Below are 17171 nucleotides of genomic sequence, written 5' to 3'. Positions count from 1 at the left end.
AATAACTTTGGATAGCAAAAATACATTAGATATACCATTAATATGTAATAGAAAACTAATGCTAATTTGGTTTTCTTTTTCAATATTATTAGGGGTAACATCACAAATTCTGTCCTTCATATTTCACAACTTTGTCTTTAATGTATATGCTCTTATTTATCAATGAAATTTGATCTACTTAATCTTTATTATTTATACATAAAACGGCCTACTTTATTATAATTGTAGAGAAGGAAATGGCAATGATATTAGGGTATTTACAACTATAAACAAGTAATGTTTTGGTGATTTAAATAGATTTGTTTACTACGATTTAAAACACTCGAGTTTTAAAAATGGTGTCTGATTTATTTACTATAATTCAAAATACTAGGATTTTAAAAATGGTGTCTGAGTTATTTACTACGATTTAAAATACTAGGGTTTTAAAAATGGTTTCCGAGTTATTTACTACGATTTAAAATACTGGAGTTTTAAAAATGGTGTCTGATTTATTTACTATGATTTAAAATACTAGGGTTTTAAAAATGGTTTCCGAGTTATTTACTACGATTTAAGATACTAGGATTTTAAAAATGGTGTCTGAGTTATTTACTACGTTTTAAAATACTGGAATTTAAAAATGGCGCCTATTTTAAGGCAAAATTGAAGAAGTTAAAAGTTCGCGATTACTTGATATAGCGCATAAATGTTGATTTAAGTATATGATATATGTACTCTGAAAGGAGTAGTATAAATTGAAGGAAATATAGTGTTTAATTGATGTCTGAAGAGAGATATATGCTGTTATATAACAAATGGTTGAATTTCGCTTTTATGAATGAGTTTAGATAACTATGCTCACGGTACGAGGTGAATGACCAGGTTTGGGTGAATGAATCTTGGTTTACAAAGCCTATATAGTGAAGTTTTGATGAAGACAATCGTCCTAAGAGTTTTATTTCGATTTATGAGACCTATAAAGAACCATTTACAATTATGATCAGTAAAAAAGAAAATTATTAAACTGCCAGTTACTTGATAACTAATATGTGGATGGTATTTTCCACTTATCACTCATTATGGGTAGTTCATTATGATCATACAAGGCATTGAAGGGTAAGTTCTTCAGTTAGTGTTGGTAATTACTTTATATTTAGTTTATGTAGTTAATTAGAACACAGTGAACAGGACATTTTCAAACCAGTAGATAGAATATACAGACTAAGCAAACAGAGTTTGACCTATTGACCTGACACAGGGGTTACTGGTAGAAGAAAGTGAAGTTATTCATGTAATTACACCTTAATCATGATATGATAACCATAAATGTTTATAAACAACCACAGAGTTTATGATAACTATTCGAATGAGAATAATCACATCTTTAATGTTTTCTTTTAATTGCTTTAACTTTTATACAAGTCTATTCAATACAGTTTTTTTTTTCAGTTCAATAAGTACCAGGAAACAGTGTGTTAGGTCGAGAAAGATACCACCTCGTTTTGGGAGATAAATGCCATTACTTGGTACTTAGGAAAATGAGAATTAGATCTTCAATATTAACTCGATATTTGGCGACTTTTAATCTACGTTTTGCCTATTCCAACTTATTATACATAATGGGAAATAGCAGCAAGAACAATGCCTCGCAGAAAATAGGGATTGAAAATAGGGTCGAAAATATGTAAATATCGCTTCTCTTTTCCTTTATTTATTTATTGATACCATAATCAAGTTCTTAGAATAAGTGAATTATAAGCTGCTTTGAAGTGAAGATTACAGAGAATGGATAATATTTGTCATTTATGACAAACTTACCCACAACTTTCACAGCCTTAGATTCTAAGATACTTTTGTGACAAAGAAAAAACACTAGGGATACAAACAATGGATTCTATACAAAGAAAAATCAACAACTTTGCAGATACTTATTAAGATAAAACTAGAGATACATGTGGATTCCTTATCTTACGTATATATAATAAACAAATATCTGGGATCGTATTAGATATATTCAGAGTTCAAAAGCACCACCATGAGACTACAGTCTAACATGCAGTATCCAAGTGGTGTCATGTGACACCCCTTTCTCCTCCGTGCCACATGACACAGACCGACCTTCGTGTCAGATAACTGTGAGGAGTTTAGAGCAATAGACAAACAGATCCAAAACATTCTGAGTGAAGAGCCGGGAGGGAGGAATCTTTGGTTTAGACAACCAAGAAAATTAGTTAGTCACAAAGTTATAGACGATTCTGGGTAGCTCTTAGTGGCCATGAATGGAAAGAGTGGACTGTTAAGGGGTCTTAATGGACTTAACAATGTCGATATTGAAAATGTCTTTAGAGTTTTTAAGGGAATTACGTCTTTTTTTTTCTCAGTGATGTCAAGGCCAGACCACCTCGCTCGGATCTCAGGTCTGTGTTGTCTGTGTTTATCTATGCCTATGGTGAGGTTAGGGTTAGTATTCGAGAGTAAGGGGTCATAAATGGAGAGGAATGAACCAATGTTTTAGATTTAGTGGCAATCGATGAAGGGGCGAGTTCCATTTGTCAAGTCTTACGGGCCATAGATTAAGATAAGTGTGTCAGGTGCAAACAGATAGTGGTAAAGGTCAGTGGCTGAGAGTTAGTGGCCATGAACAGGATGGATCAGTGGCTGACAGTTAGTGGCAAAAAGGTCAGTGGCTGAGAGATTAGTGGCTATCAACTGATAGTCATAGGTGAATGACTGACAGTTAAGGAACCCTGGCTGGAGATTAATAACAAGAAGGTTTCAAACAAACTCAGACAATACACTGAGTGAAAAAACACACTACATTTCATACGAAAGCGTCAAGTGTGCAGTGTTGCTTAATGATATGTTCTCCATCTCTTCACACAGGAAAGGAAAGTTCCTCAACACACACACACACACACACACACGACCACCTCTCACCACCACCTTCTACATAAAATGGCTTCGCTATTAATCGTAATCGAGTTGATCCTGGGCCCAAATTTCATGTCATGTGATATTTGGGGCAACGTAGATTTGCGTTGGCACCGTTGATCATCGGAGAGAGAGAGAGAGAGAGAGAGAGAGAGAGAGAGAGAGAGAGAGAGAGAGAGAGAGAGAGAGAGAGAGAGAAGGAGAGAGAGGAAGGTGATTACCTCACAGTGGCTCTACCTGTGTAAATGTGGCGCTACATGAATATGGTGTTTCTCCGTGGCAATGACGTGGGTTCTCCTGGCCTCTGTTAGCCTGTCGGTCGCTCGCTTCAGGTAGAACAACTGGGCCAAGAGGACGAAGAGGAAGAAGGTGCCAAGGGCCACCACAGTGATCAGACCCACCAACAGTCCGTTTGTATCTGGAGAAAATAAGACTTATTGCAATGCGACGTTACGTGTGACGTAGGAAGAGGGTGAAATGGTGTGGGTGCAGGATTCCCCACTTCCATTACCCTTTTGGCCTGGTCCGAGTTACGATAGGGTAATATACGTGATCAACCTAAGATTCTAACTTTTGATGTGCACTTTATGCTAAGTCGTGTCTTTGGACTGTGCTGAAATCTATACGACAGCCCTGAGCATTATTGATATCAGCAAGGCCTGATGTGGAGTCAGGGGGAGTCTGTTTGACTGGAAGTAACCCAGGCAGATGCCCATTTACAGTAGGAGGGGAAAAAGTGTCTGTGTGTGTGTGTGTGTGTGTGTGTCCCCCGGACGCTTTCATTGACGAAGAGCAAACTTCGTTACCCATTTTCTTCCAGAGGAGAGGTGTTCTCTCCCTACGTTGTTACCGCACACCACAGAGGTCCACTCCCTGCCTGGCGTTGCGCTACCACTCCCTCGAGGCGTCTAACCTGAGGAAAAGTCATGGAAAAGACCTCACTGAGAAGACAACTTTGATGAAACGAAAACTCTGAAAAAAAAACCTATGGCGAATCATATGATCTCATGTTCTGTGGCTGAGCACGAAACACAGGTGGGACTGAGCACGACCCTACTGGAGGTTTTTGGCATCAATAACCTCAGTCGTTGATCGCAAGAAAAGTAATTCACATCCCTTGAAATGTTATCAATCATTTACAATTATCTAGGTTCAGTAAAATCAATGTCTTAAAGGAGTATATTAACCAAGAAATATATAAGATAAGCACCAAGTATATATTTTAATAAGCCTAGAATGACCAACGACCCAATGATCTTAAACATGAAACAAAATTAGACATCATATACACTATGTGAAATAGAAGACGGGATGTTTGGGAGTGATTGACTCGCTGAACGTTAAACACACACACACACACACACACACACACACACACACATATATATGTGTATCAAAGCATCAAAATGACTGGGAAATAACTTGACGTTTGCTGGCCTGCTACTCAGTGTGTGGGTTATAGGCCACAACCCCACCATCTCCAACCCGACACGAGCAGATCGAACCATCGTCTGGTCGAAACCCATAACAGATCTCCTCCAAAAACATCATGCCAACACGGAACTACACCTCCAGCATTGCACGACACATACAGAATACAAAATACAGTGCACCACAGTTACTATAATGATAACAATACCATGTGAACAGAATTAATGGAATGATGATATGGAAATAGATTCATAGTAATGGGAGTTCAACTCGTGAAAAGGTCGAAGCTTCGGATCCTCCCAGCTGGAATGACACATGCCCGGGGGAACGAAGCTTCGGATCCTCCCAGCTGTAGTGACACATGCCCTTGGAAAACCTAGCAGAATCAGACGCTCGTAACAAGCACGAACTACGGGCAGTTCCTGGGTAACTACCACAACCGCAATATCCATTGTGACCCATTTTTTCTTACCACAGATGACAGCTTGAGCAAGAGCGAACCTTGGCTTGTTTCGTGGCCCAGTCGCGTAGAGTGTGGAGGGAGGGAACGAGCAGCGAGTGTCAGAGAACAACATCCAGGTACAGTGATCAATCTCGTCTGGGGTAGATTCATGCTATCCTTACGTTGCTGAGAGGGAAAGTTGGACGTCATGAAATCCATTGACCTGAAGGAGAACGTCCTTCAGGATATCCTGGTGATATCCTGCGATGCTGAATGTGTCTCCCTGTTCAGGAAGAACCCCACACTCTTCCAGTGGTTCTGGCTGTCCAATTGACCAATTTCACCGTTGGATCTGATCCCAGGGTGTTATCCTAAGACGGTCTTCACACTGTAAGTATATAATCTAAGAAAGAGTCGAGTATTTCCTACCGAAACTGATGTTATGTGGCGAAGCTTCGACGTGAGCGGAGCGTGGCGAGCGGCGTCCTATGGTAGGTGTGACCACCTCACAACAGCCTCTCCCTCCCGATGTCCCACTAGCCTCAGATGACGGGTGGTGGGAGGCGAGGGTTGGTGACCCACACTGATCAGTAGGTCAGGGTCTTCTCTGGACCCTCCGTGTTGACCATCAGTCCAGGTCATCTCAGATGAATGATCTCGCGTAGTCTCATAACCTCAATGTTTCCCACACCATAAGTTGCAAATGTCTACAAACGACCTCTCTCTCTCTCTCTCTCTCTCTCTCTCTCTCTCTCTCTCTCTCTCTCTCTCTCTCTCTCTCTCTCTCTCTCTCTCTCTCTCTCTCTTTGCGGGCAGAATTGCGTCATAATCATCCGTGAATATGTAGCTAAGGATATAAGTACCCCCCTCTCTCTCTCTCCCATTCTCAAGTCGCTGAAAAAAATGAAAAAACAAAATAATTCCTACGAATGTTCTATATTGATGCACACTCCGTGGCTGTAAAAGTGATCTAAATATGAAGATTACTGGCAACAGAAACTATAACACGCACTACCATCTTATTTCTATGTCATGAAGCTTAAAAGAAAGAGGATCTTTCATGCCCAGAGTGGAATCGAAAACCTTCTACCCTATTAACTTTCTTGTGATCACCATCCCTTCGATCACCCATTTCCTTCAGTCATAACGTTGCTTTCTCCTCCCATTTCTTATCATCAGGTATCATTTCATGGCTCTCGTGAGCTGTGTATGTGCGTTTCACCTAAGATATGGAACAGCAACGCTTGGGAAACTGCTGCATCCAAAGGTTTCTCTGTAGATACCAGCCAATGGCCAAGGAGGAAGAGCCTCCTTCCTTATAGGATCATGATGGTATGTGTATATCTTAACACTCGGTCATATGCGTGCTTGATATCCACCTGTTGCATGATTCTGAAGTCTTGTAAACTTGGTCTACGTCCACTTTTTTTTCTCTCTCTCTTACACGCCAAAGACAGAGAAAGACTGCCTCCACTCAGGGATCAAACAGTGTCTAAAATACTCAGTTTCTTCTTGATATAGTTAATGATAACTTTGTCTGTTTGTCTGTTTGTTTGTTTGTGTGTGTTTGTGTGTGTGTGTGTGTGTGTGTGTGTGTGTGTGTGTGTGTGTGTGTGTGTGTGTGTGTGTGTGTGTGTGTGTGTGTGTGTGTGCGTATGACCTCATATTTTCTCTGGAAGTTTATCTCTTTTGCATTTGACCTTTTGGTAGCACCTTCTAACCTCCACTCTCTCCCTCGTCGACTGTACCCAAGTCCTTTAGGATGTAATCCCTGGAACAAGCACGGTGCTAATGAGCCTTACCATAAGAGACTGCTGTGTACCCGGTGGCAATTCAAGGGTACAGGATCGTTGTAACGTCTGCCTCTTTCAATACACCGCTAAACTTTGGAACTCTTTTACTGTCTCATACCTAAAACTTACTCTTTTCTAGAGGTCAGATATTCCACCCCTCCCCCAATTCTTTCCAAAACTCACGTTGAATTTTTCCTCATTTTCTTCCTAGTTCTTAATCTCTTAACCCCTTTTTCCACATTTCATTCTAAGCCTGTCCTCGATAAAGATCCTTTATGTCTATCCCTCATGGAAGGTTTGGACGTAAAAAAAGGGCCCTAAAATGATGCTATCGGTGTTTGGAAACGAGGACAATAATGAAGACTACCTTTTATACCAATCATTTTTTTCCCCAGGTAAAATTTCCTTCTTCGAGGACAAAAATGGGGTAAAACTTGATCATGATATCCTTAAGGCTCTAAGAATTCTACTCAGTATTCCAAAAAAAGCGACGTAGCTTTTACGTAAGACATAAGGTAAAAACGTGCGGTAAAGTCGGGGTTGGATATTGCGCATATGCATGTATGAGATCAGATAAGGTAAGCGGGGGATATCCCCGGCACGTGGACCTGACAGCACGTCCCCCACCAGACAGAACCGAACGGTGAGTGACAGCGGTGAACACATCCAATGAGAGCGACATCCCCCATTCCCCCAGCGCGCCTCTCTCGGATCCTCCGCAAAACTTGTTTGTTACTCCGCGTGACCATCACTTTGGCGCTGATTCACTCACGTCGATACATCAAAGGGACGTTCTCTTTCTTCCTTACTCCTCAGTACCTTCCGAGGAGGATCCATATTGGACGCAGACTGCATCTTGCCTCCATGAAGCAACGCGTTTAGAGTAGTTCGGTCGTGTTCGGAGCAGTGAGTGAAGCATTTTCCCGAAGCTTTGAGCAACAGTCGTTGCTCTTCGATACAAGGCAGCTCGAGGCTTCTGAAGCACTTCTGTCGAAGCTCTGGTCGAGGTAGCGACGAAGGCGTGGGCCACATCCTCAACCATGGCAGACGCGAAGGTAAACCCTCTACCCTGGAACTGTGTTACCTTCATCTCCAGCTGTGTTACCTTCATTTCCATCTGTGTTACGTTCTTCACCACCTGTGTTACCTTCATCACTACCTGTGTTACCCTCATCACCATCTGTGTTACCTTCATCACCATCTGTGTTGCATTCATCACCATCTGTGTTGCATTCATCACCATCTGTGGTTGCATTCAACAACACCTGTGTTACCTTCATCACCACCTGTGTTACCTTCATCGCCACCTGTGTTACCTTCATCACCATCTGTGGTGGTACATTCAACAACACCTGTGTTACCTTCATCACCATCTGTGTTACCTTCATCATCTCCATCTGTGCTACATTCATCACCATCTGTGTTACCGGCAACACCATGTATGTACCACTTCTCAGTGATCACACAGAACGTAGCCTGGGATGTGGGCAACTTTTAAGCCAGTCTGGTGGAGTGGGTTTAGTCACTGGTTTTCAAGTGATCCTGGGTTCGATCCACAACCATGTAGTGGTGATCGATTCATATATATATATATATATATATATATATATATATATATATATATATATATATATATATATATATATATATATACACGAAGATACACAAAAATATAGATGATAAGATGATACCAGGTAATAGATGATAATACACAAGGTATACGGTCTTGTAGAGAAGCTTTCTTATGACAGATATCACAACTCAAGCAGGAAGATGAGCCATCAGAAATACGAACAAATACACAAAAGATTTGCCGGAAAAAAAAAGAAAATGATTAATCTTTATTTTCTCTGTCTACCCCAGGTCCCTCTGATGGCAGCCGTGCTTCTCCGTGAGTCTACTGATAAGTGTCTACGCATGCAGAGTGCTGAAGAGTGTGACCTGGTGCCTCCTGAGTGCTGAAGAGTAGTGTGTCCTGGTGCCTTCTGAGTGCTGAAGAGTGTTGTGTCCTGGTGCCTCCCTGAGTGCTGAAGGGTAGTGTGTCCTGGTGCCTCCTGAGTGCTGAAGAGTGTGTCCTGGTGCCTCCTAGGTGCTGAAGAGTGTGTCCTGTGCCTCTCTGAGGCTGAAGAGTGTGTCCTGGTGCCTCCTAGGTGCTGAAGAGTGTGTCCTGGTGCCTCCTGAGTGTTGAAGAGTGTGTCCTGGTGCTTCGTGAGTGCTGAAGAGTGTGTCCTGTGCCTTCTGGTTGCTGAGAAGTGTGTCCTGGTGCCTCCCTAAGTGCTGAAGAGTGTATCCTGGTGTCTCCTTGGTGCAGAGGAGTGTGTCCTGGTGCCTTCTGAGTGCTGAAGAGTGTGACCTGTACCTTCCTGAGTGCTGAAGAGTGTGTCCTGGTGCCTCCTGAGTGCTGAAGAGTGTGTCCTGGTGCCTCCCTAAGTGCTGAAGAGTGTATCCTGGTGTCTCCTTGGTGCAGAGGAGTGTGTCCTGGTGCCTACTGAGTGCTGAAGAGTATGACCTGTGCCTTCCTGAGTGCTGAAGAGTGTGTCCTGGTGCCTCCCTGAGTGCTGAAGAGTGTGTCCTGGTGCCTTCTGAATGTGATGACCAATAGTAGAGAACTGGGAGGGAACGGTCAATACATCTGAGTCTATTAACTGTAGTGGGAGTCACCATTCCTGGTGGGGGGGTGTGATGGCCCCACTAACACGTAGCCGGCGCTGACTCTTCCCCCTCCGATATTCAGCCTTGCTGGGAATATGACAGCCTCCCTGGTCGATGGCTGGCTGCCTACCAGAGAGAGCGAGAGAGAGAGAGAGAGAGAGAGAGAGAGAGAGAGAGAGAGAGAGAGAGAGAGAGAGAGAGAGAGAGATTCATTCGTGAGTATGTGTCATACTTCCAGTGTTGTTGTGTTGGGCGCCCGTGGTGGCCAGAGGGGCCAAGTCTAACAGGACCCTCGGTTCAGGAGTCCAACTGGCGGCTGGGAAGTTGACATCCAGTACTGCCCTTGGCCCACAGGTCGACAGGGAGGTCGGAAGAGTCGACCATCTGGATGAACGCGATCTAGCTACCTCAGAAAACGGGTAAGTCGTCCGATGTTAATATGTTAATCGTTAATTTTCTCGCCATGTTGAGTTAATGTCCTGTGGCTTTGATGAGAATAATCGCTGAGAAAAAAAAAAATGAAAAACGTGCGTAAAAAAAGAAATCCTTCTGCAAATTTGTCACAAAACACACACACACACACACACACACACACACACACACACACACACAAGGCTCATACTCGTACATCACTACAGCATTCACTTAGGACTATATATGCATGTCACTAACGCGGTATCATCGTCCTTATTACCACCTCAACAGAACCAGAGACCGAAGCCTTACTACAGTGATCTTCACCGTGATTCCATCAACCATTCATCTTGGGGAGTCAGTCACCGCTACCTTGCGTGTAAGTTCCAAGAGTGCGAATGTCACCATGGCTCTTTAGCTTGTTTATGGATGGGGATGGTGAGGGAGATGAATGCGAGGGTATTGGAGAGGGGTGAAGGGTGTGGGGAGAAGGTTTGACAGGTCTGCAGTCTGTCAGGGTAACGTGGGATGTGAGTCAGTTACTATTTGCTGATGACGCGACGCTGGTGGCAGAAGCGAGTGAGAAACTGTAGAAGCTGGTTTCGCAGTTTGCGAGAGTTGAGAGCAAACGTGAAGAAAGTAAGGGTATGAGGTTTAGCAGTGGAGAGAGACTGGTTGTATGGAGTGTAAGGCTGAGTGGAGAGAACTCTGAGGAAGAGGATTATTCATTTTAGATATCCGGTAGCACAGACAAAATACAGCCATCTGAAACCATACTCCCAGTGTCATTACGAGTTATTCTTCCTCACGTCTGCTTTTATACCACCATCAGCACCATAAAACTGACTCAGAATATCACAGGAGGCTCACATGCCCGAAATGCATCTACCACTGTTAAGATACTAAACTCTTACCGTTCATTTTTTCTTATGTTTCTCCCACACAACATCAAAGCCAGATGTAGCTGGTTGGTTTCTTCAACGCAACAGAAGTCCCATATGTTAAGGCATCTCTCTTTCTTTCTCTCTCTCACTCTCCCTATATGCGTATAAGTGTGTGTGTGTGTGTGTGTGTGTGTGTGTGTGTCAACTATTCATACACCTATCTGTTCTGTATGTCATGAGAAGGGTTCACGAACTTATACTTTTAAACAGTTTCTCTCTCTTTGACTTGTTCACAATCAGCGAGTCATGACAGCCTGGTTGACCACGAAGGCAACAGGTGATCGAGCATACACGATAAATGCGTGATCGACTCGTCTTGTCATCTTGAATTCCAGGTTGTCACCATAAATCTTGGACAGGCAGTGTGGACCATCGATTTTGGTGACCAGTCTACCCACATGACAGGCGCATACAGTGAGTTGATTCTAGTATACTTTATCTCGACGTTCGATATTAACGTGAAGTATGATCTTATCGAGTATGACTTACTAATGGTGTTACAGAGTATACCTAAGTATGATATGACACCGTGTGCTTAGGCATGATCATCACAGTATATCTAGGTATGATCATAGACAATATACTGCAACATTATCATCTCACAAATGACACCCAGGTGTATAACACTCTACTCCTAAGTGTGACACAACACAGTATACTTCGGTAAACCGTTGCTATGTGTGTGTAATGGTCTGCGAAGAGAAAATGAGAGCGAAGTTAAGTTTAGAACAGGTAACCCAAAGAGAGGCGAGAACCTTGTCAAATACACTCACTGTATGAATGATAATGGCTGGGACAATGATATAGGAGTGCGTATATTCCTTCATAGTGTTCTCCAGATGAACACTAGTAATAAGGTACAGAATATATATATATGTACATATATATGTATAATTGGGAGTGGGGGTTAGAAATTCTCCCCTCCTTTTACTTTCTCAAAAGTAGGAACAAAGAAAGGGGCCAAATGAGGATATTTTCCCCCCACTATGGCTCAGTCATCTGTTCTTGGCACCGCCTCGCTAACGCTAAAGATGGCTAACATGTCTGAAAAAAAAAGAAAAAGATATCTGTATATATCTAGATACATATATATCATCTATCTTTCTCTTTCCTTTTTTCTTCTCTCTCTCTCTCTCTCCCTTTTCGTCGCAGCCCAAACCGTCGTGCGGTCTTACACGTACGTTAGTGTTGGCGTCTTCAGAGTCCAAGGGAAACTGAAGAAGCACTTACAATCCCCACACATTGTGACCCGAGTGGTCACGGTGAAACCTCCCCTGACGACCAAGCCAACCACGACTACTTCCACCACGACCTCGACCACAACCAGAGCCCCAACCGAGCATCCCCCTCACGCCACCTGCCCCTCCGACTGTTGCTGCTGCCACAGTAAGTATGAACATCTTTGGTTAAGAGTCGTGAGCGAGTGCCATCGACAATTGATAATATAAGCCATTTATGTCCACCGTATTCCCACGACTGTTTATTTGTCCAGACACCCTTCGCTGTTCTGTTCGTCTCAAAGGGTTACTAATGTATGACGCTGTAGTCTCCATTCCTTGGAGGTGAGGCTGGAACTGCCTGGTCATTATGAGGTAGCTGTTTACAAGGTGGGATTTAGTGTGTTTGGGAGTTGGGATGAAATGGTCAGGGGGTCAGGTGCTGTGACCTCACTGTAGGGAATGTGTATACAACTGTACATTAATGTCCTTATTGTAAGTGTATTAAGAAGGGCAGGAACTGCCTTCGTCATGTGTTGAGTGCATGAATTCCATAGTTTCAGTTACTGTTTGCTCTCATGTTTGATGTAGTTCATGAAATGGCACTGATAAAACACCGCGTCCACTATCTGTCAGGATCCTGCAATAGCCTAGGACTTAAAACCATTGGACCCTCTCCCTCAAGTCTTTTCCGGGCTTTCACGACTCAAGTCGACCCTCCTTTATCATCAATTTAATCTATTCTTCATTTTAGATAAGACTTCACAATGGCAGTTGATATGATGATACAGATGAGAAATATATGAAGGGATAATGACTTAGACATCTAGTAAGCCCACTCTATTATCCAGGAGGAGCATCTTTCCATTCATTCACCTCCACGTACAGCCATTATCTGTATGTCTGTGTGTATGTCTCCCCCTCACCATACTCAGTGATGCTTCGCCAACCCTCTGTGTCGCTACGGGTGTGTGTATCTCTCTCCCCTCCGAGAACACTTTTACACACATCAAAAGCTCAGACCTGATCATATCTTCCCACCGCAGGGAGAAGTGAGGATAACCCACACTTCGCCGGATACTTCCTGGCGTTTTTTATCATTAGCCTCGTCATTCTGTTGATCGTCTTAACGATCAACCTGGTCGTCTTCGCCATAACCCGGGACATAGTGAGGGTCATCTAAAAGCCCTCAGGCGCCCATCCTCCACCAACAGGAGAGTCCACAGGCGCCAGCTAGTGTCTCTCTGTGGATGATAGATATTTTGGCCCGTCGGTCACATCCATCCTCCTGATAACCACATTGGTCTAACGACAAGAATGTCACCACCACTGTGGTCAACGACAAGCACGCCAACACCATCGTGGTCAACGACAAGGACGCCAACACCATCGTGGTCAACGACAAGCACGCCAACACCATCGTGGTCAACGACAAGCACGCCAACACCATTGGGGTCAACGACAAGGACGCCAACACCATCGTGGTCAACGACAAGGACGCCAACACCATCGTGGTCAACGACAAGCACGCCAACACCATCGTGGTCAACGACAAGCACGCCAACACCATTGGGGTCAACGACAAGCACGCCAACACCATTGGGGTCAACGACAAGCACGCCAACACCATCGTGGTCAACACCAGCGATCACCCTCCCAGTGTGGTCAAACCACATGTGTTGGATGGTGTCCCACTTCGCCTTTGAAAAAGCAATGTAACTCCAAGCCACCTCTCATCTTGGCCTGTCTATTTCCCTGTTGTCTAACCAATACAGTTTCGGCTTTTGGCAAGCCCATCTTATTTGGGATAAGAAGAGAGAGAGAACCACGTTCCATATTGACATGTCACACCTTTCCTACAAACACAACCTCACTTATGACCAAGAGTTATCATAACTACACCTTCCTCCTCTGCCTTGTATGATTCAAACCTTCATGCCTTTTTCTTACACGACAGTGTGTCCTTTCACTTCACGTCCTACTTAGGAAAAAAAAAGAATACCCCATAGATGATGGGTTAGTGTGTTCTGGTTGCAGTTAAAAGGAGATGTTTTTAACATTCTAATCAGTTTTTAACTTGTTCACCACACAATCGTATGTAAATTATTCCTACACTGTAATCTCTTTTTTTTTTAATCATGCTTTTCTTAAGTTGTTTATGTTCTCTTTCTTTCGTTTCTTTTGCTCGTGTTTTTTGTCTGATGTCCCCATGAATCACCTAACATTCTACGAGTGTTACTTCTGTTGCTATAGGAAAGATAAATGAATCCCTGTATTATTCTATAAGACCCCCTCCTGGTAATTATAATCATTTGCCCTAATTAGTTCAATAAAACAGCTAGATACAGTGATAATCCTCCTTTGTGTGATATTATAGATACTGATAATTCATTCGTTCGTTATATATATATATATATATATATATATATATATATATATATATATATATATATATATATATATATATATATATATATATATATATATATATATATATATATATATACATATAATATATATATATATTGGTTAATACGTGCTGTTAACGCTTTGTCTACATGGACAAGATAAAACCCATCACAACCTTCACAAGAAACATTATACATCCTGCCAGTCACAACCTAAAGACCATGTTGGATAAGATGTCTTTGTGCTTTTTACTTTGCATATAACAGCACGACACAGAGACACGAACTCAACAGTCGCCTTTATTGACCCATAGTCTCTTATTCTTTGAGAAACTCAAGGACTTCTGGCCAATGAGTCTACAAAAGTGTAGACCTTGTGAGTGCTATATCGACCCTTCCGATGAGCTTTAAGATACAATGACTATGCGTCAAGCTTCTCTTTCTACCCTCTCATATGTTTTACCATTTTTACCAATAATATTCAAGACGTACTAGCCCGACGCCCTCTTATTTTAGCACAGTATCCCACTCTCTAGTATACCATGCAGTGATTCTGTGGTATTCTCATGCACACGGGCATGTCCGTGAAAGGTCACTGGAAATAAAACTATAACCAGACTTACTCGTGTGTATGTGTAATATCATTTATAGTCACCCACAGATATATATTTTCTTTGAAGCTACTGCTACAAAAGAAAATGTAATTTGTATGATAGCTTATCTAAACTATATAAAATCATTGAAGAATCATATCAGATTTGCTGGCGTAATACAACAGTTAAAACTGGCCCTATAGAATCTTGAAAATTCTTGCTAACCAATAAAGTGTACACCATAAGAATATTTGTGCGACCAAGTGTGCCTGTTACCTTCTATTTTTGAAAAATCTATCAGAGTATTGGCCTATCATCCACTATATTCACCATTTTGTATGAAGGTTCTCGTTGTAATTTTTCATATAGACTGTAGATACCATCTGAAATATTATGATTGATATGTGTGCCAAACCTTCCCCTTAAACTATCTGCTTCCTTTGATTATGAGTGAAATAATCATTACTAATATACGGTTGGTGATAAGTTTGTGTTTTCGCATGATCACTTAATAATTGCTAGAAATAAATAACACTCTGAAAATGACCAGAGTAAGTCTTTAATATATCAGACTTAGAGTACCAAAAGCGTTTATCCCTATCATCACTATATACTGAACGTTTCACATTCTAAAAAGTCAATTTCAATCATGATATATTTTTCCTAACTACACACTTTTCAACACCTCTCTTACACCTACACTATAGAAACACTACCCACCTGACACTCTACGATGCCCATCTCCATTATCAACCATGGACAAAAGCTGTCTCAAACACATTCTACAAAACCTCTCCTCACTCGCCACTTTACTGCGAAACCTCTCCTCACTCCCCACTTCACTGCGAAACTTCTCCTCACTCCCCACTTTACTGCGAAACTTCTCCTCACTCCCCACTTTACTGCGAAACTTCTCCTCACTCCACACTTTACAAATCTTCTCCCTAGTGCTCACTTTAACAAAAATCTCCATCTACATACACTACTCACTCTCTTCAAAACTTCTCCCAAGTATATACCATAGCATACCTCTCCCCACAGTCACTTTGCACCAAAAGCGGGCCATCATTCGGAAGCAAATGGAATATGTCTCCATCTACACCATCGACCCATCCTCACTTTCACACCAGGGGTACGGCATCATCATGGTCATCTTCAACACGTCCTCGAAAAGAGCCGAAATCAAGCTTCAAAGGCTATATACACATTACCCCAAAGGCCATAGGCCATCATCACTACACTCTTGTCTTTACCACACCACTGACGTCACTGGTCTTTCACGCGACCCACATAGGTCAATGGCTATCTTCACTACACACCATATTCCGGTTCAGGTCAAGGGCCATCATCATCACTACACTCTTTTCTTCATTACACTACTATTGACACTACTGATCTCCGGCGTGATCCATAGGTCACAGGTCATCTTAACTACTTCGAAGATACGTTTGGCCTGACCCTAACGAGTCAGGTCCAATGGATCTTGAATATGTTCCAGGTGAAAAGTGCGGATTGTTTAAGAAATATCAAGAGGAAAAATGATAAAGGGAGCTGTGAAGAATGGTTCCCACACTCGAAGGCAAACATAACAATGAGAACAGACGGAGGAGGACATGAAAAACCACCCCTCACCCCACTTCATGATTTACAGAACATCTCCCCAGGACAGTGCAAAATGTCTCCTCCCCCACTCTGTTGATTTACAGTGTCTCTTTCCGTAACACGTTTTCCAAACCTCCAACCCTCCACCTCCCTCGCTACCATGTACTGTCTCCACATTACAAAAAGAAAAACTTTCTCCACCACGCCACAAAACCCTCTTCCCACTTCATGCTTTACACAGGACCCACCTGCACCATTAACTTCACCACATCTCCTCAGTAGATACTTTACAAAACCCTCTCTACCACTACATCATCCACCTTCCCTCTTCTTATCTCAGATATCTCTTCCCCACGTGACAAGACCTATAAGAAAAGGCGACTAAAAGGGGAGGGGGCGGGGCTGGGAATCCTCCCTTCCCGTTTTCTACTTTCCAACAAAAAAAGGAACAGAGAGCGGGGCAAAGGGTCGTAGAAGGTGACTAAAAGTGGAGGGAGCTGGGGGCTGGAAATCCTCCCCTCCCGTTCTTTTAATTTTCCAAAAGAAGAACTGAGAAGGGGGCCAAGTGTGTGTGTGTGTGTGTGTGTGTGTGTGTGTGTGTGTGTGTTTTACTAAGATGTCCTTGACGTCGAAACGGACAAAGATACAAATCCTGGCTACCGATCTTTGAGAATGCGTCACTTAACTAAATTTACATACATCCTATGAGCAATATTGAGGAAGATCGAGGGTGTGATACAGATCGCGACGAATACAGACATA

The 17171-nt window shown here is 42.6% G+C and overlaps 1 protein-coding gene and 1 long non-coding RNA gene across 2 annotated transcripts; one reads left to right on the top strand and one right to left on the bottom strand.

The window, feature by feature from the left end:
• Positions 1-282: 282 nt before the first annotated feature.
• Positions 283-5354, bottom strand: LOC139757136 (uncharacterized). Its single transcript, XR_011714518.1, has 3 exons — positions 5216-5354; positions 3720-3826; positions 283-3331 (listed from the first exon to the last, which is right to left on the bottom strand). It is a non-coding gene; the product is annotated as an uncharacterized lncRNA (long non-coding RNA).
• A 1845-nt stretch (positions 5355-7199) lies between these two features.
• On the top strand, positions 7200-14257 carry LOC139757135 (uncharacterized). The gene is made up of 7 exons (XM_071677234.1): positions 7200-7634; positions 8443-8470; positions 9470-9650; positions 9937-10024; positions 10925-11003; positions 11742-11975; positions 12853-14257. Exons 1-7 carry the CDS (start codon positions 7620-7622, stop codon positions 12987-12989), a joined length of 762 nt encoding a protein of 253 aa, XP_071533335.1. The 5' UTR covers positions 7200-7619; the 3' UTR covers positions 12990-14257.
• Positions 14258-17171: the final 2914 nt, after the last annotated feature.

The sequence above is a fragment of the Panulirus ornatus genome, chromosome 25, assembly GCF_036320965.1.
Source record: "Panulirus ornatus isolate Po-2019 chromosome 25, ASM3632096v1, whole genome shotgun sequence".
Classification (NCBI taxonomy): Eukaryota; Metazoa; Arthropoda; class Malacostraca; order Decapoda; family Palinuridae; genus Panulirus; species Panulirus ornatus.
This window is presented reverse-complemented; position numbering and strand designations above follow the sequence as displayed.

Excerpts from the sequence above, each read along its gene's own strand:
- LOC139757135 (XM_071677234.1), top strand. Across the intron at positions 8,471-9,469 it reads GATGGCAGCCGTGCTTCTCC|TGTTGTTGTGTTGGGCGCCC; the intron begins GTGAGTCTACTG and ends TCATACTTCCAG. Across the intron at positions 11,004-11,741 it reads CCACATGACAGGCGCATACA|CCCAAACCGTCGTGCGGTCT; the intron begins GTGAGTTGATTC and ends TTTTCGTCGCAG.